This window comes from Merops nubicus, unplaced genomic scaffold (genome assembly GCF_000691845.1).
Source record: "Merops nubicus isolate BGI_N331 unplaced genomic scaffold, ASM69184v1 scaffold18455, whole genome shotgun sequence".
In the NCBI taxonomy this organism is placed as follows: domain Eukaryota; kingdom Metazoa; phylum Chordata; class Aves; order Coraciiformes; family Meropidae; genus Merops; species Merops nubicus.
Genome location: NW_008611811.1, coordinates 1819 through 23845, shown reverse-complemented (window position 1 = coordinate 23845; position 22027 = coordinate 1819). Strand labels below are relative to the sequence as shown.

At 45.4% G+C, this 22027-nt stretch overlaps 2 protein-coding genes across 2 annotated transcripts in view; both read left to right on the top strand.

Moving 5' to 3' along the window:
• Positions 1 to 5351, top strand: part of PET117 (PET117 homolog (S. cerevisiae)) — a gene marked incomplete at its 5' end in the record, with an annotated part of 6759 nt that extends 1408 nt beyond the window's left edge. The window contains 3 exons of the mRNA XM_008941350.1: positions 476 to 594; positions 2700 to 2821; positions 5257 to 5351. The remainder of the gene's footprint in view (positions 1 to 475; positions 595 to 2699; positions 2822 to 5256) is intronic.
• The window catches only part of CSRP2BP (CSRP2 binding protein), a 21147-nt gene extending 987 nt beyond the window's left edge, over positions 1 to 20160 (top strand). The window contains exons 2-10 of the mRNA XM_008941349.1: positions 476 to 594; positions 2700 to 2821; positions 5257 to 5438; positions 5945 to 6364; positions 7328 to 7899; positions 8766 to 8902; positions 9413 to 9588; positions 12960 to 13150; positions 19555 to 20160. Of these exons, the coding sequence (XP_008939597.1) occupies positions 476 to 594; positions 2700 to 2821; positions 5257 to 5438; positions 5945 to 6364; positions 7328 to 7899; positions 8766 to 8902; positions 9413 to 9588; positions 12960 to 13150; positions 19555 to 19728 (2093 nt within the window). The 3' untranslated portion in view covers positions 19729 to 20160. The remainder of the gene's footprint in view (positions 1 to 475; positions 595 to 2699; positions 2822 to 5256; positions 5439 to 5944; positions 6365 to 7327; positions 7900 to 8765; positions 8903 to 9412; positions 9589 to 12959; positions 13151 to 19554) is intronic.
• The last annotated feature ends 1867 nt before the right edge of the window (positions 20161 to 22027 follow it).

Genomic DNA, 22027 nt, shown 5'->3' with positions numbered 1-22027 from the left:
TGAAGACATGTAGCAGTCAGTGGAAAGATGACATGGAAGAGAATTCTTGTATATTCTGATAGCCTTTGCAGTAGTATATTTTAAGAGGTCAGATTTTTTTTTTTTTAAGTAGAGTAGGAAAATTTATTTAGGGAAGTACGTCGCTTATCCTGGGGTAGCAGGAGGGAATGAGAAATGCAGAGGAAACAAGGAAATCCTTGGCTTTGTACCTGCATTCAGATGTGAAGCAGAACACCCCTTTTTTTGTGTCTGTGCTTTTCAGTTGGTCACTGCTGACTGCTTTAACTGTGAAATGCATCTGTGCCTTCCATTGGAGGGAGTTCTGATGCTTTCTGGAAACTGTCTGGATCTCTGGACTCTGGGAAAAAGCAAAAAGTACTTTTCTGCCTGATGTAGAAAATCCAAATCTCCTTTGGAGCACTTTTTTCCTACAAAAGGACTAAGAAATTGATTTTTTTTCGCCTGTTCATTTTAGGTCAACTGAGAGAACAGCTCAGCTACCTCAAAGGAGATAACTTTTTCCGATTTACGTGCTCTGATTGCTCAGAAGATGGGAAGGAGCAATTTGAGCGGCTGAGATTAACATGGCAACAAGTAAGTGTAATGTTTGTGCCCACAGAACAACCCACAGGACCTTCTAAAATTGTTGTTCATTGCGTGAGTGCTACCTAGAAAGGATGAGCAGGTATAGGTAACAAAGAAACATATGCATGAAATTCAGAAATTAATTAGCTAAAGATTGCCTGCATATTAGAACTTGGGCATTTGACAGGTAAGTTGAAAGGTAATCATACAAACCACTTGTTTTCCTTTTTTTTTTTCTTCCCCTTATGTTGCTTACAAATTCGTGGCTTAAAGCATGTTTGGAAAAGCAAAATGAATGCAGTTTGGCTGCTAGGCATGAACAGTTTTTGTGTATATGAGTAAATGTAAAATAGTGAGCTGGCAACATAGAAACAGAGAGCTTGCCAGCTCCCTGAATGCAGAACTCCAAACTAGCTGCTTACTCACAAGAAACAGTCTGCTGGAGTTTGCTATTTCAGTCACTTGCACACCTAAGCAATCAAAATAATTTCCACTATACATCAGCCACTGTGTAGGTAGACTGATGCACATCATCTTGCTCTAAGCAGGGTGCTGGAGGGACAGGCAGGCAGTGCTGTCTGAAAATGATAAATTGCTGCATAAAATTATTTGATCAGGCAGTAGCTGTTTCTCAGCATCGTTTCCACATGCTGACCACTGGGCAGTACGTGCAAGACATCTGTTTGCATCTTTTGGGACAGTAATGTCGTGTTGTCTCCTAACAGATAATTTAAAACACCAGTTGTGACTCCTGTAGTGTTTTCCCGTGGTGCCCGTTGCAGGGCAGTGCAAGGGGCAAAGGTTGCCATAGTAGTCTGTGGCTGGCAGGCCAGCAGTCTCAGCAAGTTACAGATCTGCAGAGCAAAGGCTGCTAGCATTATACCCAAGTCTCTTCAGAGTGGCACAGGGAGGGGACAGACAAAATCAAAACTGGTGAGGGAGAAAAATTACTAGTGAAGAGAAGATCTCCCTAGGCTTCCAGCAGCCAGAGCTGCTGCTGCTGTTTCTGGTATAAGTTGAATTGAAGGAAGTGGTCAAATCAATTCACCTGAAGTAGAAAAAAATGCGTACAATGATTTCTGGATTTTTTTTCAGAGTTTGTGGCCTCAACAGATTCTTACCTTTAGCCAGTTGAGTTAAAGTCCTGAGACCCTGTCCCACCTGACTTAAAAACCACAAAATCCTAGATGAATAGTTATCAAACTAGGAGGGGTTGCGACGCAGAAATAGGGTATAGAGGACATTAAAGCTTTCCTTATTTTGGTATCCTCAGCAATGCATTCCAGAAAGCTGTGGCCTACTGTGAGGAGACCCATCTCTCTAAGAAGAACACATTTCACACTTTCCTGACAGTGAAGAATGTCTGTATTTGAATTAGTATCCCATGGAGGCTGTGTGATTGTTGAAAGATGATCCCAGCCTGGCTGATTTTAGCTGTATTCAAATTAATTGGGTAAATGTAATTAACAGTCATTCACCTAGGATTTACTTACAAAGAGGTGTGATGTTTTTGAAACCTGCCTTATAGTGTAGGTATGTAACATGTCAGACTGAATTTGGTTGTGTTGCATGTGAATGAGCTGTAAGTGGGTTGTGTTTGATTAAGATCAGCTGGAGACAAACTTAATTCTTACATACCCAGAACAATTAGTAGGTATGTAATTTTATGGAGAATTTACAGTCTGTTCAGTTTGAGATGTAACCACAAGTATCTAGAAAGACTGTTATCACTGTGTTTGTGATGGATTAGATAGCGGGATTATCTGTAACCAATTTTTTGGAAAGACTTTTTCCTTACCTCCACGCTACATTGAGACCCCAGTTGTGATACAATTCATTTATACAGCTGCTGCAAAAGCTTGTATCTCAGCATAAATCTGCATAACTAGGCAGCTTGTTATTCCTCTGGGATGGAGAAGTCTCTAGGAGAATATGCATCAAATAATAGAAGGGCAAGAACGGGCAGCATGGAAGTAGGAACAAGATGGATTGCAGAAGTTGCCTATGAGATGTTGCAAAATCAGATATCCAGGAGGGAGAAAAGATTTATCTGTGTGTGGTGGCTGCAGATGAAGCAGAAAAGATTCACTTGTGTCCAACACATTCTGTTTCAGGTTGTCATGCTGGCAATGTACAATTTGTCTCTGGAAGGAACGGGCCGTCAAGGGTACTTCAGATGGAAAGAAGATATTTGTGCTTTTATTGAGAAACACTGGACTTTCTTACTAGGGAGCAGGTAAAGATGTGATGTTTCCCTGAAAATCTGGCTGGTGAATTGAAGGAATTAAAACCTGTTTACACAGATGGACAAGAATCTTGGTTAATTTGGTGATGTCTCTGTTGAGCCTCACTAGTGAGAAAACTGGAGTATTTGATGTTGAGAACCTGAATGTAGGCATCATGGGTAGCCTTGAGAAAGAATTTCTTAGTGAGGAAAAAACAACAAAAATGTCACAAAAAAAGCAATGTAAATGCCTATATTTGGGATTATTTCTTTTCTTCCTTTAGGTAGCCTATGAACCTGCAAAACCTTTGAATCTTTTAAATAGTCACAACAAATGGACTAGTCCTGATGTCACTGGGCTTTAAAAAAAAAAAAAAGTCTGGCAAAGTACCATATTAGCTGGCTGTAAAGCTTGCACGGAACAACTTCTCCAAAAAAGAAGATTAGGCTTCATCTTTTAGATTGTGTTGGATCTTAACAACATAGCATTTACACAGTAGGCATTACAAACCACTGAAATGTTTTTCAGTGTGTTTAAAGAAAGAAGCTGTCAGAGTAAGAACCTTCTGGCAACGGGCAGCCTTCGTGGCAGGATGAGGTGTGTAGCGTACAGGTGAACGGCGTGTTCTTTCTGAGCACACTGAAGCTGTCAAACCAACATCTCACTGTTCACGCACGTGCCACAGAGGCAGGAAGGGAACTCAGCAAGCCTTCAAAGCTGATTTTTGATGTGACTTCACAGCTTCTTTTCTTTTTTGTAAGATCTGATTTTGTAAGATCTGTTTTTCCTAGCCAGATTTGCTCTTCGGCTTTGCTTTCGTTGCTCGTCTGTGCCTCCTTGCTCTGTTCTCAGAAATGTTGGTATTTGCTACCTGTGGAAACCACATAGAACCTGACAGGAAGGCAGCTGATGGCCCATTGTTCCTTGGTTTGCTGCTGCCTTTTGAGACTTGCCCTAGTAACGGGACACTCCTTGCTCTGATTAAAATTCAGATGAAGTGATTGCTGGCCTCAGACAGTTTACCCACTTGTCTGAACAAGCCACTGGTGGAGCAGGGACAGCTGATCCCTGTGTGTAGAGATTCAAGGCATGCAATGCTTTACTTCCTTGGCATATTGAAGTACAGCTGCTCCAGAATTACTGTAACACTAAAGGCTGATCTGGGGCACCTGAGTTGAATTCCCCACATTTGAGACTCAGTACCCAAGGTGTGTAGTTGCAACACTGAGACAGGAGTCAATACCTGCTTGGCCAAGTGCAGCCTACTGAAGTTTTTGCTAGCAGAGGTGTGCAAAGACAAGAAGGAATCCTGAGATCCTGTGCAAATACAGGGTTACACTCTACACAATGAACCTGATTCTCCTGTAGCAAAGGGAGAAAAAACCTCAGTTATTGACTACAGGGGCTATTTTAAAATATTTCTTCTAACTTCTTCCCTAAATGGCATTTTAATTAGCCCTGTCACCAGTTCTTAGAGGAATAAAAAGTGCTGAGATGCTCAGTACTTCACTGACTTCGAGAGTGAGAGGCTTAAATGCAGCTCCCTGCTTCCAAGTGACCAAAACTGCTACAAAAATAATTCAGTCAGTGTGACTTACTGGTACGTTGAGTAGCAGAGATCCTTTTCCCCATGCTGCAAGAGGTTTTACAGCAGAAGACCCAAGCAGAGGTTGGGCTCCAGTATAGATTGCATGCAGTATGTCTGTGTGGTAAGCATACACACTCTGTTACCTTGCTGCAGCTCTGTTGTCCTAGAGGATTTATTTATCAGACCCCTAACTGTGCTTCTCTCTTGTGCCTGACAAGGCTGCAGCCGTGGAGGTCGGAGTGAATGGATCCTAGCCTCCTTTGTGAATTAAGCCTTAGGGATCCTGTCCTACAGCTCTGGGATTGTGCTTTGCTAAATTAAATCTTGCTGTCAAAGCAGGCATTTAAATTGTTTGTCTTTCCTTTTGTGTGAAGCATCACCTTTGTGACTGCCTTTCCCTGGCCTCTCCCATCCTGTACACCTAGAGTCCTCTTTGTTACCTTCAGCAATGGAATATGCAGTGTCAGCTACAGCAGCACAGCTCTCACTGAGAACCTGCTCCCATCCTTGTACTGTCACACTGTAGCAATGTCAGCATTTGAAATCTGGGGTTCCAGTGGCAGGGTGAACCTCTCCTCTGTAGGCTCAGTGTAAGGCATCTTGCTATCTGCGTTTGCGTGGTGCTTTGCATCAGACCCCACCAGTACATTGTGGCTTGCCCTTCAGAGTGGTTCTCTGAGAAGAAATGAATTAATCTTTAGCCTCTTTGAGGATGGGGGTGTAGGAAGCACATCATCCCCCTGCATCAGTGCCTGAAGCACTTTGCTCTTTCCATCTTGGCAGAGGGAGGAGGCTTCAGGATGAAAGCACAGTTGGCAAGTGGGGAGCAAATGGTTGTTTTCTCCTTTCCTTCCATAGGAAAAAGACCTCAACATGGTGGAGCACAGTCGCTGGCTGTCTCTCTGTGGGGAGCCCCTTGTTCTTCCGCTCAGGGGCACAGGAATTTGGAGAACCGGGGTGGTGGAAACTGGTTCATAATAAACCCCCAACAATGAAACCTGAAGGAGAAAAGCTGTCTGCGTCTGCACTAAAGGCAAAAGGTAACTCTCCCTGGTGGTGTGTAGTTTTCTAGGTGGCCCAGAGCTGACTGAGCTGGAAGACATGGGAAAAGTTTGCTTAAAGTTATGTGTTTGTGTGCTTGGACAGTTTCTTAGTTTTGCTCCACTGTAGTGATTGACTTCAGAGGTCTGTGGTGCATATACTGTAGTGTGAGAAGCTTGTTACATTTTACTACCCTTTTGCACTGTGCTGACTGATTTACAAGCTTTTGAGGTTTTTGCAGGGTTTTTTTTTCAGTTGCAGTTTCTCTGCTCCTCTTTACCCCAGGGCGAGTTTTTTATATTTTGTCACTAGATGCAGACTCCCTTCTGTGCAAAGGAGCAAGATTTGGGCTTTAATGATGCTTTATTGTGCACTGTCGTTATGCTACATGTCCCAGAGTGAATTTCTTGTACATGTTGAAAATACACCTTCTAAGATATGTAGTCCGTATGTCCTGATTGCATAGTATGTGTCCAGCGTGTCTGTAAGCAGACTACTTCCTCAGCAGCTTCGAAGCCACCTCTGGATCCCATCATTACGGTGGAAGGTCTCAGGAAGAGGGTGAGCCGCAATCCGGTCGAGTCCGCCATGGAGCTGAAGGAGAAGAGGTCTCGCACCCAAGAAGCCAAGGAGATCCGCAGAGCCCAGAAGGAGGCAGCCAGCTTCCTGGACCGCAGCACTTCCTCCACGCCCGTCAAATTCACGAGTCGAGGCCGACGTCCCGATATTGTCCTTGAGAAAGGAGAGGTGATTGACTTCTCCTCCTTGAGTTCTTCAGACCGCACTCCCCTGACAAGCCCTTCCCCTTCTCCATCTCTGGACTTCTCTGCCCCTGGCACTCCAGCCTCGCATTCAGCTACTCCCAGCCTTCTCTCAGAAGCAGATCTCATCCCAGATGTCATGCCACCACAGGCTCTGTTTCATGGTAAGAGATGCCAGGGGTTTTGTTTAATAATGAGCTACATGTAGTGCTCTAAGAGGATGTTGAGAAAAAAAGGAAAGTCTCAATGAGCTGCAGAATCTTTTCAGGACAAGATGGAAAGTAATGGGTAATATTCTCTTTGTCTTAGTTATGTGTAAGTCTTGTTTAGTTTTCCATAGTTTTATTGTCTGCTTCTAAGGCCTGAAGAAACCACCATTATTGTCTTCTGAGGGATCCTGAATAAACACCAGGTAGAAGATTTCACCTAGCAACTCCTGCACCACTCAGCGTAGACATTTCACTGCAACACAGATTACACTGTAAGATAGCAACTCTAATTTTCTTTCAAATGTTTTAAAGTGAGAGCGATGTTATTCTCATGGTAATGTTCCAGTAGTTTTATCAGCTGAACATCCTGATTAACAGATTCCAGATTTTGGTGAGGTAGCAAAGCAGTGATGCAGGCTGAATGCTCTTAGTTCCCTAAGGAGCCAGACCTCAGTCGAATTGGTAAAGTAGGGAATAAAGCAATTCTGCAGTTCAGTTCTGCAGGGGCACAAATCCTGTGCTTCTGTAACTCCTAATTGTTCCCTCAGATTAAACAGAACTTCTTCAGACTATGCTATCTGAAGATACAGCTCACCAGCTTCACCATTTGATCCCCAGTCTTCAGGAATTTTCACCAATGTATTTGTCAAAGACCATGAGGTTGAAGCTCAGGAGTGCTACGTTTTCAGCTGCAAAACTGCAAGAACACCTTAGGAGCAGGATTGGTTGTGTGTCCTGAATTTGGACTTCTTATGGTGTCTCTTGTCCAAAATCATGAGGTCCAGAAGTATATAGAAAATGTACTTTATAAACCCACCTTATTTCTCCTTAGCAGAAAAGTCCTGTGACAGTCTTTCTTGAAATGAGGCTTTGATGTTTGCATTTTTTTTTCCTGCATTATTTTGATCTCTTGAACAGATGATGAGGAGTTGGAAGGAGATGGAGTCATAGACCCAGGAATAGAGTATGTGCCCCCTCCCAGTGGGACAGCTGGTGCTGGCACTGTGATAGCAAGTAGAAAAAAAGTGAAGACAGCTGAGCAGATCAAGCAAGAGGTGGAGAGTGAAGAAGAAAAAACAGAAAGGATGGAAGGTGACAGTGAAGATCCTGAAGAGTCCAATGCATCGCTGCCCATGAGGGGGCGAGACAAGAGGAAGCCACAGCTGGAGAAGGATGTTAAACCCAGAGCTCCCAAGCATACCTCTGTCAGCATCTATGAGGAAAAGCTGCTGCTGAAGAGATTGGAAGCCTGTCCCAATGCAATGAGCATGACCCCAGAGGCCCGCAGGCTGAGGCGAAAGCTGATAGTCAGGCAGGCCAAGAGGGAAAGGGGACTGCCACTCTTTGATTTGGACCAGGTTGTGAATGCTGCACTGCTCTTGGTTGATGGGATTTATGGAGCCAAAGAAGGAAGTGTTTCCAGGTCCCCAGTAGGGCAAGCAACATACAGAACTACTAGCCAGGACTTCCGAATCTTGGACAGATACCAGGTGAGTATTTCCAAATGTAAGTGAGCTTTTGGCATTGGTTATTTTAGAGCTTTTGCTGCAGGCAGTGGTGTCACTTTGGGGTTATCTGACTCCCAAGGTGGAAAGGATTATGTGAGAAAGTCTCAGTTTGACTTGGGGCCATGTACCCACCAGTGCTCTAACAAGCTCCTTTCTTCTTGGGACATGGTCATAGAGCACAGCTGTCTATCAGTGTCAGCACCACAAATGCCTATATAATTTTACTCAGTACCTGAAGGAAAGGTACAGGAAGGCTGGAGGGAGACTTTTCACAAGAGTGTGCAGCAACAGGACAAGGGGGAATGGTTTTAAACTGAAGGAGAGTAGTTTTAGACGAGATCTTGGGAAGAACTTCAGTATGAGGGTGGTGAGATTCTGGACTAGATTGCCCAGAGAGGCTGTGGATGCCCCCTCCCTGGAGGTGTTTAAGGCCAGGTTGGATGAGGCCTTGAGCAACCTGGTCTAGTTGAGAGGAATCCCTGCCCATGGCAGGGAGGTTGGATTAGATGATCTCTCAGGTCCCTTCCAGCCTAAGCCATTCTATGATTTAGTGATACTCCAACCATGCCCAAACACATCAGGAGGCCTGGAAGTACCCAAAGAGGTTGCTCTTCTGCTATGCTATGTAGGAGAGAGATCACTTGCAGTGCTTTTCTGAATTATGTGTGGCTTGTAGGTTTGGGCACTAAATCCGAGAGTTGACAGCAGTGTCCTATGAGGTGGGATTGTCATCCTGTCAGGTCTGGTCCATCCTGTCACATTTGAAAAGCCCTTATTCCTCTGTAGATTCCCCTGTGTTGCTACTGACTGATCTTCCTGACACGTTCTGCACTTTTTTGTACCTCTAGACCATGCTGCCTGCCATGAAGGGCTATCGACAGCAGACAACGAAGTTTCTGTACCGACTGGTAGGCTCAGAAGAGCTGCTGGCAGACCACAGCATCGTCAGTCCTTACACATCCCGTGTCCTGAAACCTTACATCAGGTACAGCTGGTCAGAGGGTGAACTTGCTTGTGAACCAGCAGCTCACAGAGAGGACACCTTTCTTGCCCGGTGTTCCTCACTCTTACTTGAAGTACAACCCAGTGTACCATGGTGACCCTGAAAGGACAGAGTTTTATTTAGCTGAGAGTTAAGCTGGCTCTGCACTGGGAAGGGGAATCTCCAAGAGGAGGAAGGGCAGAGAGGGAATCAGAGTTATCGTGCAATGCAAGTTACAGTTACAATGCTTTTGGGTCAAAACTGTGATTTCCTTGCTCCTGCTGTAAGGAGAGGCTGGCTTGGCATGCTGTGAATCCAGGAAGTGCCCTGGGCTCTGGTACAAGAGTGTTTTTGCTGAGCTGGGTGCTATTTTCCCACACGAATGGAAGATTCCACTCTTTTGTTCCAAGTTGTGCATGTCAGAAAATATTTCATGGGCAGTACCCATGCAGCTGCAGTGGCAGTTCTTGTTGCTCACTTGCTTTGTGTATTTGCTTTTCTTGTTACTGGCAGGCGTGACTATGAGACAAAGCCCCCAAAACTCAGGCTACTGGCAGAAATCCGGGCATATCCACACAGGAATGATCTCAACTGGAAGACTGAGCCAGAAGCACCCATTGATTACTGCTACGTTCGCCCTAATCACATCCCCACTATAAACTCCATGTGCCATGAATTCTTCTGGCCTGGTAAGAGTCCTTCAGTGCTTGGTTTTATAAGAAGGAAGTGGTTTTGTTCAGAAAAAAACATATTCTTCTAAATTTTTCTTCAGTATGTCTGGCTTGGTTCTCGGAAAACCATTATTTGATGCCATAGGAATGCACTTGAGATGGAGACATGGGTTTGGTATCCTTATCTTCTGAGATCATTTAGAATGGGGCAGTTAGGCCCTAATTAGGCACAGCATTTGAAACAGGTTATTTGGTTTGGGTAACACCATTGATACCAGTGTAGGAGTCATCATTTATTAAAATTAAGCATCCAGTGAAACATTTTATAGAAATGGGCTGAAGTAAATAGTTCTATACAGAGATCTACTGCTCATTAGCTTCAGGAGAAAGTTTCTTCCTGGCAGCCATAAGCTGGATATGTTGGAGTGAAATTTTGGAATTGCATTTCAAACTGCAGGCTTCACAGTGGTGTTCATTATTTCTTCAAGCCTCAGTATATGCAAAGCATAGGGAGGTTTGGGGATTGATTTTTGTGTATCATCTCTTGAACTGCAGACTCTTTGGGGACAGTGGCTGCCCTGTATGGGGGCAGTTATGAGGCTGTAGTCTTCAGTTCTTCTGAAATAATAATAGTGATGTTCATCTGCATGGATCAGCTTCTGAGCAGCAAACAACATGGCAGACTAATTTAGAAAAGCCCCATACAAACAGTACAGATCCTTATTCCAAGTAATTGTTTGCTTTACATTTTGATCCGCAAAGAGTGATTCAGACAGGATTTGTAGTTCAGCAGTGCCTGTATGCTGCAGTCAGGGTTGGAGCTGTTTGTGTTATTCATTGTCCAAATTGTACTGTGCACGGGGAGATAACGTGGCATAGCTGCCCTTTCACAAGCTGTTATGGAGCTTACACTTGCAACTACAACAAAAGCTGAACGCTTTTGTCACAGTCTGTCCTCTTCTGATAAAGCATTTGAAGTTCTGGCCAAGTTGGGTTGCACCTCTGTGAAGTTTGTCAGGACTCACCCTGTTTTATTTAACTTAAGTAGCATGGGTGTGTTCCACCTGACTGTGAACTGTACATCCTTAAATCAGAGAGCTGACACTTCCAGCAGTCTCCAAGCAGGAATCAAAATCTCTTTTGTGGTGTACATTTTTTGAGACTGGGATTATGTGGTTTATTGCAACTTGTTTCTTTTTTAGAAGGAGAGGTGAGGAGGCAATACTTCAGGAGATAAAGCACACTGTCTTTGAAGGTGGCTGTGAAGGGTTTAGATTTACAACCAGCTGGTACAACTGAGGAGCGTGTGGGTTATGCAGTGGGGAGAGCATCATTAAGCCAGCATTGTTTTTGAGAGAAACAGCTATAATTCCACCTAAGTTTAGGTCTCTGAAGCATTTGTGTTTGGGGGATGCTGTCCTCAGTAAACGGCATTTTAGGCATGCTCAGTTCCCATCTAATAGCAGTGCTCTGACTGACAGGATTCTGAAGTTTTCAGTGGGGAGAGCATCATTAAGCCAGCATTGTTTTTGAGAGAAACAGATATAATTCCACCTAAGTTTAGGTCTCTGAAGCATTTGTGTTTGGGGGATGCTGTCCTCAGTAAACGGCATTTTAGGCATGCTCAGTTCCCTTCTAATAGCAGTGCTCAGTTTTCAGCACTGCACAGTTTTGAGCCCAGGCCGTCGTTTTTTCACCTCTTCAAATCATTCCCGTTGTATCCCTTGCTTCTTACAAGGCAGAAACAAGTTTGCAGTTAGCTACCACATACGAGCTGATGTGAAGTAAGACTCCCCCTTGTTGTCTGTCAGGGTGTCTTGTGCCTTCATGCCCTAACAGGAAGGATCTCCCGAGCAGAGGAGTGCTGAACCATCCTGAGCCAAGCACCTTCCTACAGGGATAACCGCGTGCCGAGGGGACGGCACCGACTCACGGCTGCCAGCGTGCTCAGGGCAGCCTGGCACTCCTGTACAGACATGCTGGCAGGCACTTCTCAGTCAGCTGCAGCCTTCAGATCATCTCAGGGCTCCCCACTGCCCATCAATTTGTTCCACATCTTACTCCACCCAGTTTACTCAGGAAAATAATTCACCCGCTTATTTGTGCCTGGTGCGTTACGAAGTCTTGCATCTCATCAAGAGTGATAAACATTACTGGAAAACATACTCACATTCTACTTTGTTATCCCACGTTCCAAATGTATATGTGATTGCCAGTTTGAGGGTCAGATTAAAATATATGGCACAGCTCTACTGTGTCTTGCACCCAGTTTAGAGCCTGTCCACAAAAATTACCAAGGAGTCTCCTGTGCCTTGAACTGCACTGCTTGGCCCCAATGTGCTGTGTGGATGGATGCTCTCAGGCTGCAGCAGCAACGTGGTTAAGCAAGCTAACAAATTCCATTCAGAAATTACCAGCTTCAGGCATTTCTGTCCAGCCTTTGACTCACAGAAGCACCACAGTCACAGCCTCTCGAGGCTGCTTCACACACCAGATTAGGCAGCATGGATGCTAAAAGCAAATGTTTTGATAGCATTGAAAGTTGTGGTCAGGTTCACAGTGCAGCTTCACAAACAGCTGAGCATGCAAAAGAGGAAGCAGCCTGAGCTTAAGGCCAGGGGGAGAAAAGAGACAGGAGCCTGAGGCAAGTAATGTTACCACAGCTGAAACCCAGTTTCGTGTCTGCTGCATCTGGAGAGGGTTTGCAGGAAGAATGGGATGGTTCACTCAGCGTATCAGGCTGATACACTCTAAACCACCCTCCACTGCTTGCCTACAGGCAGGTCCTCAGCATTTGCCAACTGGAGTAGGAATGGTGTACACCCACCTGGTTCTGGCCCAGCCCAGGTGAAATGAAGATGCAAACCATTATCAATTAACACTACTGCAGGCCTTGGAAGCCCCGGGCAAGGGGCACAAGCTTACTAGGACCCAATCCAGCAAACATTTGTACATGCAAGTGTCTTTATCCACAGGCATGTTTAGAACTGGGTCCTTGGCAGAGTCTGCTGATACGGCTCAGAATACAGACCAAGGAAAGACTAGTTAGATGCCGAGATTATGTGGTTTTGTTCTATTTTTTTTAAACAATCCTGGTTTAGAGAACATGTTTTTTTGAGTTTTAGTTTCATCCTAGAGTCATTTGGGAGGAAATCAGCTCTGTGTGTTTCTCCATGCAAGAATCCCTACAAGAAAGCAGGTCTTGTTTTGTCTGTGTTTTACTGAAGCATCTCTCAATATCAGAGCTTTGAAATAAAGATATAAGGAAGGGGTCAAGTGATTGTTTCTAAAAGATCTTAAACCCTTGAATTTCTGTGCAAGTGTGACAGTTTTCTGTTGGTTTCAATGCTTCTGTTGGTTTCAACTGCTGTTTCTCCCTTTCTCTGTAGGAATTGATTTGTCAGAATGCCTGCAGTACCCAGACTTCAGTGTAGTCGTCCTTTACAAAAAAGTCATCATTGCTTTTGGCTTTATGGTGCCAGATGTGAAATACAACGAAGCTTACATCTCTTTCCTGTTAGTCCACCCTGAGTGGAGAAGAGCTGGAATTGCAACCTTCATGATTTATCATCTTATCCAGGTAAGGAAAAAAAATCCCACACCTCTGCTAAAGAACTGTCTCTCCTTTCTCGTGTGCACACATGCAAATCTTAGAAAACAGGCAGTGCTGTGTTCCTCCTCTCTGTCTCTTTCCTCTTGCCCCTTCTTTGCTTACAAACCTGCACAGATTGTCAGCAGCCACGTGAACATTTATGGGGGGAAATCACTTCAAAAGCAGAAACTAAAATGTATTTAGAAAAACCATACTGGCCAGTTGTTAGAATTAGTGAGAAGTTGTAGACTTAGACTGTCTTGGCATTAACTGTGTTCTTTAGGGATCAATAGTTCGCATAACAGTAATACTGTAAATTTGGGGTTTAAAGGAGAAAATGAGGTAATAGTGGGGAGACTTATTCAGAATCTATTGCAGCAATTCTTGGCTACACCTGGAGGTTTATTCCATTATCAGGTCCATTGCTGTAAGTCACTTACTGATCTTAATTGCTCTATTTAACTTTTAATACTCTGGTTCAAATCCAGATGAGTTGAAGATAATAGAATTGTAGAATTGTAGAATGCTCTGGGTTGGAAGGGAACTTTAAAAGTCACCTAGTCCAACCTCCATGCAGTAAGCAGGGACACCCCCAACTAGACCAGGTCGCTCAGAGTCCCGTTCGAATGTCTTCAGGGATGGGGCCTCCACCACCTCTCTGGGCAGCCTGTTCCAGTGTTTCACCCCCCTCATATTAAAGAACTTCCTCCTAATATCTAATTTAAATCTACCCTGCTCCAGTTTAAAACCATTGCCCCTCATCCTATTGCTACATGCCCTTCTAAATAGCCCCTCCCCAGCTCTCCTGTAGGCCCCTTCAGGTACTGTAAGGCCACCAGAAGGTCTCTCCAGAGCCTTCTCCTCTCCAGGCTGAACAATCCCAGGTCTCAGCCTGTCCTTGTCGGAGAGGGGCTCTGGCCCGCTGATCATTTTTGTGGCCTTCCTCTGCACCCTTTCCAACAGGTCCACATCCTTCCTGTGCTGAGGGCTCCAGAGCTGGACACAGCACTCCAGGTGAGGTCTCACCAGAGTAGAGGAGCAGAATCAACTCTTAATCTGCTGGCCATGCTTGTTTTGATGCAGCCCAGTACACAACTGGCCTCCTAGGCTGCAAGAAGACATTGCCAGCTCATGTCCAGCTTTTCATCTGCCAGTACCACCAAGTCCTTTTCTGCAGGGCTGCTCTCTATCACATTATCCCCCAGCCTGTATTGATAATGAGGATTGCCCCTACCCAGATGCAGGACCTTACACTTGGCCTTGTTGAACCTCATGAGGTTCACATGGGCCCACTTCTCAAGCTTGTCCAGGTCCCTCTGGATGACATCCTGTCCCTATGGCATGTCAGCTTCACCACTCAGCTTGGTGTTAGCTGCCTAGGGTGCACTCCATCCCACTGATGGAGATACTAAACAGTACTGATCCAAGCACGGACCCCTGAGGGACTGCACTTGTCACCCATCTTCATCTGGACATCAAGGCACTGACCACTACCCTCTAGATGAGACCATCTAACCAATTCCTTCGCCACCGAACACTCCATGCATCAGATCCATATCTTGCCAACTTAGAGAGAAGGATGTTGTGGGGGACTGTGTCAGAGGCCTTGCAGGAGTCTAGATAGATGACATCCATTGCTTGTCCACTGATGTGATCACTCTGTTGTAGAAAGCCACTAGGCTGGTCAGACAGGAGTTGCCCTTAGTAAAGCCATTCTGGATATCTCAAATCACCTCCTTGTCCTCCATGTGCCTTAGTATAGCTTGTAGGAGGACCTGTTCCATGATCTTCCTGGGCACAGAGGTGAGTCTGACAGGTCAGTAGATCCTGGGGTCCTCCTTTCCACCCCTTTTAAAAATAGGTGTAATGTTTCCCTTCTTCCAGTCACCAGGGACTTCACCTGACTGTCAGGACTTTTCAGATATCATGGGGAGTGGTTTGGCAACTACATCAGCCAATTCCCTCAGTACTCTTGGATGTGTGTCATCAGGTCCCATAGACTTACATATGTTCAGGTTCCTCAGGTGGTCACCAACCCTGTGTTCGCTTACAGTGGGAGGGACTTTGTCCCCCCAGTCCTCATCTTGTGGTCCTTCAACTCAGGAGGTGTGAGGAGAGAGGTTGCCAGTGAGGCAAAGAAGTTGTTAAGAACATCACCCTTCCCCTCATCTGTTGTTAATAGGTTGCCATTCTTGCTCATCTTGGGGCAGGGATGGACACACGCTTTCTTTAGTCTTCCTTTTCTGGTGAACATACCTGTAGAAGCCTTTCTTGTGATTCTTTGCATCCCTTGCCAGGTTCAGCTCCAGACACGCCTTGGCCTTCCTGACCTCCCCTCTACACAACCAGGCAGCATCCCAATACTCTTCCCAAGATACCTGTCCTTGTTTGAACTGCCTGTGCAGTTCCTCTTGCCTTTTAGTTTGGCCAGTAGGTCTTGACTCAGCCATGCTGGGCTCTTCTCTTCCCTTCCTTGCTTGATTTCTTGCACCTGCAGATTGAGAGCTCTTGTGCTCTATGGAAAACCTCCTTAAAGATCTGCCATCTCTGTTCTGCTCCCTTGTCCCTGAGGACCGTTTCCCAGGGAGTCCTACTGACTAACTCCTTGAAGAGCTGGAATTTTGCTTTCCTGAAATGCAGGGTCCTGCCTATGCTCCTTGTCTGACTTATATCCCTTAGGACTGTGAACTCCACTAGTGCATGATCACTGCAGTCCAGGCTGCCTCCAGTCTTGACATCCCTGATGAGCTTGCTTGCACTGGTGACCATCAAGTCCAGGATTGCATCCCCTCAGGTAGGGCTGTCTATGTCCTGGCTTAAGAATTTATCTTCAGGGCACTCCAGGAGTCTTCTGGATGTCCTACAGCTTGCTGTGTTCTCCAGCAGATGTTGGGGTGGTTGAAATCCCCCAGCAGGATGAGAGCCTGCCAGCTGGATGCCTCCTGTAGCTGGAGTGAGAAGGCTTCATCAGTAGGCTCCCCTGGATTGGGCAGCCTGTAGTAGACACCCAACCACAAGGTTCCCCTTGTTGTCTGGGTATCTTAATTCCACCCAACCACAAGGTTCCCCTTGTTGTCTGGGTAACTTAATTCCTACCCATAAGCTCTCAACTTGCTCTTGGCTATTCTTTAGGGACATCTCTTTGTGCTCTAACCAATTCTTAACATAGAGGGCAATACCTCTGCCCCTCCTTCCTCACCTGTCCCTTCTGAACTGCTTGTAGCCATCGACAGCCACACTCCAGCCACAGGATTCGTCCCACCAAGTTTCCATCATGGCTACTCCAGCATCATACTGGCTTCCAGCTCCTCCTGTTTGTTGCCCATGCTGTGTGTGTTCATGTAGAGGCACTTCAGATGGGCTGTCAGCCATGTCACCTCTTTAGAAGAACACCCTTTAGTTCCCTTGGGGTGTTTCATGGGTGTTTCCCTGTCTGCCCCTACTACCTGAGGAGCCCCTGGCTCATCTCCATAAGACTTTGAATGTGCCACAGTATCTCCAGCATGCTTCAGGGCAACAGGTTTAAGGCCCATATTAGCACCCTGTCCCTCTAACCCTGCTGCGTCGTCCAAGGTGGCAGTTCTGCTGTCCCCACCCCCACTTCTCGAAGAACAGAGAACTCCATCATTTGTGATCACTGTGCTCTAAATGGCCTCCAGCCATCACATCACCCTCAGGAACCCTTGCATCTTTCCTGCCCCATGTTTCTCCCACCCCTGCCTCCACTGAGACGGTAGAACAAGGTTCCTTGCTTGTACACCCTCCCATAAACTGTGGGATGCTTCTCCTGGGCTTATCTAGCAGGCCCAGTTATACCCCCTTCCTATCTAGTTTAAAGCTCTTTCAGTGAGCCCTGCTAGTTCTTGCCCCAGGATCCTTTTTCCCCTCTGAGACAGGTGCATCTCTTCTGTTGCCAGCAGGCCTAGTGTTGATAAGATAAAGCATAAGCGTGTGCAACCTCATTCAGATTTGTTCAGACTACCTTGAAGTGGCCTCTGTTTCACAGGGACATTCAGGGAAATTAATCTGAGCTTACTAATCAGGTGGTACTAAAGTAGTTAAACTTCATTAAATCTCTGAATGAATACTGTTATCCAGGTGGCTTTCATTCCATTCAGTTTCTTGAATTAAATTGCAGGAAAGCCAGCCTCATTTTGAGTAGGGATGTAGATAGATGCCCTTTTCAGAGCTCACAATTTTACCACTCCCTGAGCTCTCTTGGCAGAGCTGCTGATGTGAAACATTCCTTAACTTGTTTTAGTCAAGATGAGCTGCACTAGGAAAAGCTCACCATTGGAACTTTTTCCTCTTGCTCACCTGGCTGAGGAGAGGTAGGGAGTGCTGGCAGAACCTTAGCAACAGGGCAACTGGGCCATCTGAGGGTAACTCTTCTACCTGTACAGCTCTTTGCAGCATCCACCTCTCTCTGCTCTCACATGTTGATACAGGCCAGTAACCAAACTACTTCAAAATTACCCTTCACATTTCCTGAGTGTCTCTGTGTAAAGTGTTTAAGTAAATTGCCCTCAGCTGTAGTCTGTTGACAGGGGATGTCACCACCTAGTGAGAACGGGCACAAGCCAAGGACCAAGCTTTGCAGGGATTCAGCAGCTGGACTCGTGTCTCTCCAGCAGGACTGGGATGTGTTGGCAAGTCAGCTGTAGAAAATCATCACAGCTTTTTGTAGGATATATCACAGACCTAATTCTGCTTGTAGGCAGACTAGCATAAAATTATCATGTTGGAGAGAGGCAGGCAGGGTTGAGGCTGATTGGGCTCTCTAGCAATGCAAGCTCATCATTGTATGCTCAGCTCACGTTAGATTTAGTTCTCCATTGCTGGCTGTTTGTCAGTGGTAGAAGGCATTTTGTTACATAGGAGAAAAAATGGCAGTTGTGAGCTTCTGTTCCTCCACTGCCAGACTGCATGTGCTGCTTTGCAGCTGACGCTGGGGTCTGCTCTCTGTAGCTGGAGCCACTTTGGCTCACATTGTTTGGGTCAAGGATAATTCTGTTTCTTGGATCAGTGTGCTGAGTGTGGAGGTGAATTCATGGGAACAGCATAATCTAAATGTGTCGATGCACTTGCTGCCTTGATGATGGCTTTGTTGTCAGTAGTGAACCTGTAATACATCTAGCCCAGAGGACCAAACTGTATATTTAATGCTCTCATTCCAACTTACTTTTTTCCTAAAAATAGTTCCGAATTATGTTTTTTTTTTTTTTCCCTTTTATTCCCCCCTTAAATCCCTGAGAGCTTTCCTCTTGAATGATATACCCTGGAAATTTCCTAAAGGGTGTATTAAAGGGTGTAAAGTGTGAGGTTATCTGACTCCCGAAGTGGAAAGGATTATGTGAGGAAGTCTCAGTTTGACTTGGGGCCATGTACCCACCAGTGCTCTAACAAGCTCCTTTCTTCTTGGGACATGGTCATAGAGCACAGCTGTCTATCAGTGTCAGCACCACAAATGCCTATATAATTTTACTCAGTACCTGAAGGAAAGGTACAGGAAGGCTGGAGGGAGACTTTTCACAAGAGTGTGCAGCAACAGGACAAGGGGGAATGGTCTTAAACTGAAGGAGAGTAGTTTTAGACGAGATCTTGGGAAGAAGTTCTTCAGTATGAGGGTGGTGAGATTCTGGACTAGATTGCCCAGAGAGGCTGTGGATGCCCCCTCCCTGGAGGTGTTCCACGTCAGATGAGGCCTTGAGCAACCTGGTCTAGTTGAGAGGAATCCCTGCCCATGGCAGGGAGGTTGGATTAGATGATCTCTAGGGTCCCTTCCAACCTAACCCATTCTGTGATCTTTAAGGTAACTTCAGCTATACTGTTTGCTGTCTGAACTGAATTTCCTGCCTTCTCAGGAGGGGAGCTCTGTGCCCTGAAGGATGGGAGATGAGCTGGGTGGGATAGGCAGGAATTTCAACACGACAGCCAAGAGGTGTGCTGGGGCTGCTCCCGCAGGCCTGGAGAGCTCAGGTCTGTGTGCTGAGGGGGAGAAGCGTGGCACCCAATTCTCTGGCATGTTTTGTCTTTCCTTTGGACCATTGAGATCAGTACTGTACATCGAGGTTATTTTTTATTAACCATTACTTTGCAGTTGACAATGGGAAGCTGACAAATCCTAAGCCAAAACCTGCTTTCATTGTCAGAGTCCACGTTTCCCAGAAACAAAGGCCCAGAGGAGCAGCGCCGTTCCCTGCCTCTTTCATCTGTTGCTATGTGTGGCAACTTCTGTCAAGGCCTGCAATTTTCTCACATTTCCTCAGTCACTTGAATACCTGAACTGCTGAATCTTTTCACCTCCACGTTGCCCCAGAGGCTCTCTCATTCTCTTGCTGTGATTCTAGGTTTGTTTTTATTCTGTTTTGTTTCCCCCCCTCCCCTGGCAGACCTGCATGGGCAAAGATGTAACGCTTCACGTCTCTGCAAGCAACCCAGCTATGCTGCTCTACCAGAAGTTTGGATTTAAGAGTGAAGAATACATTCTGGATTTTTATGATAAGTATTATCCCTTGGACAGCAAGGAGTGCAAGCACGCATTCTTTCTCAGGCTGCGTCGCTGATTCTCCTGAGCTGTCTGGGGGTCTGCAGAGAAGCTAAATCTGTCAAGCAGAGAACTACCATGGCTTTCAGCAGAGGACAGTGGCTGCTACGTGAGAGCTGCCTTTATCCTGAGGACTTTGAACATCAGTAGTGCCAAGTCGTCTGTTGAAACTGCAATCCAAGAGGAGTGATTTCTACACTCCAGGGGAGAGGCCTGGAAATGGCAACTGGGACATCCTGAAACTACTGGAAAACCATAATTCTTTATGGGGAGTTTTCATGCTACTGTTCCTTTGGAGAGCGTTACTGAGAAGCAAACAAAAAAAAACCCCACCCTAAACAAAAAAAATACCTGTCACTTTAGAGGAGCGCCATGGACTTCAAATTTGGAAACCTGTCAAAAAAAACATTTGGTTTTGTTTATGGGAAAAAGAACATCTAAGCTTAAATCATCCATGGTGTTGCTGTGATTTGGTGGCTTTGTTACGAACCGTGTCTTGAATCTGTGAAGGCAAATGAGATACTGGAGCATCTAGCTGGATGCTGACTTTAGGAAAGCTCTACACATGCCAGAATAGCAGTTCTGGAACCATGTTTTAGGAATAAAAACGTGATAATGAAGAACATGTCAACTCATGTGATCCATTGTGTCTTCTGCTCCTTCACTACTGCCTTCTTTTCCCCTCGTTGACCCTGTGCTCAGTGTGAAGTTCTTGTAGTGCACAGTGTTTTGTGTTCAGGAACAAGAAGTCAAGTGGGTTCGTAGCTAGGTGAGCTAGGACATAACAGCTGCCAAATCAGTTCAGAAATCTTACCACCTATATGCCAGTTGTTGATGCTGCAGATCAGCCCTTTGAGCACACATCTAACCACAGAGCCTCACAGGCTCCAGCATACACCTCCTTCTGCTACAGGCACTCTGGCTAGAAGACACCCAGAAGAAAAGTCAGCAGTGACATTTAAAATCCAGGCTGTGGTTTGTAGAAGTAATCTGCAGCTTTGAGGGAGAAAAGGGTAGAGGTGGGGCAGTTCCAGTTCTTGGAAGCATCTAGGCTGTGATTCCATAGCTCTTAAGTATACGTCAAGAGGATAAAAAGAATAAATAGAAATAACCAAGAATTAAAAAATTCCTTTTTCTGTTCCTTTTACACAGTTGAGCAGGTTCTCTCCCTGACTTCTGTTGCAGGTGAACAGTAAGCTAGCAGTTTGCTCTGCTGCCTGGCCGAAGGTCAGTACACGCATTTTAAATATTAATCGTACCCACTGTGCTATTCCTTTCACATCAAGCCCCACAGAGACCTACACAACAAACGTGACTCCGTTGTTCTTAATCCACTGTGTATACCTGTTGGGTACCTGACTATAGGAGTCGTTGCCTTAATGGAGTCTTCATTTTGGTAACAGCAGAGACAGACACATGAAGTGTGGTTTTGTGTAGCCAGTTTACATCGTCACTGAAACAAACCAGTGTTAGTAGGAGGGAAAAAGGACCCATCCAAATGTTCTGTGCTCTAACATCCATGCACATTTCTGCCTGCTTTATGTCTACGTAAAAATTTTCAGTGTTATCTATGTTATGAGTTAGCTGTAGTTGGAAAGACAAAATACCTGTCTCTGTGAATGGAATTAAAGTCCTTCCCTTGGGAAAGCCTACCTGGAGTCATACTGTTTGTTAAGCTCTCTCTTCATCATCGTATTTCACTGAAATCTATCCAAATCAAGTGTGATAGAGGATGCAAAACGTGTGTGGGGGCAGTGGAGCAAGGCAAGAGACTCCTTATTTCTGTACTGGCTGCACTCGTGAAGGCCCTAGCAGGCTGTTTCCTTGTCATCCTGAAATAGGACATAACTGATGGTTTGAAGAAGATAACCAGTTCTGCATCGTGTGCTCAGAGGTGGCCATGAAGATTTTGAGAAGCTTCTTGTTCTGTTCTTAGGGCTCTGTGGCTTTGTCCCTCAGAGGGAGGATGCCAAGTGAAGAAGGTGTTAGAACAGCCCTGGGATTCCTGCTGTGCTGCAGACCGCTTGTTTCATCCAGGAGGTTTCATTTACCCCCAGATCCTCAAAGGCAATGAAGTGATTAAATGCCTTTGAAACTTTGCACATCAGCCATTTTGGATCTGTCAGTCACCTGGAAAAGTAGAAATACTAACATTTGCCTTCTTCAGGAACTAGTAAGAATGAGCTCTTTAAAAGTAACAGGGGATGGGGAACAATATTCACAGATTCACAGAATGTTAGGGGTTGGAAGTGACCTCAAAAGATCATCTAGTCCAACCCCCTGCCTGCAGAAATACAAAATCACTTTGCAACTCTGCA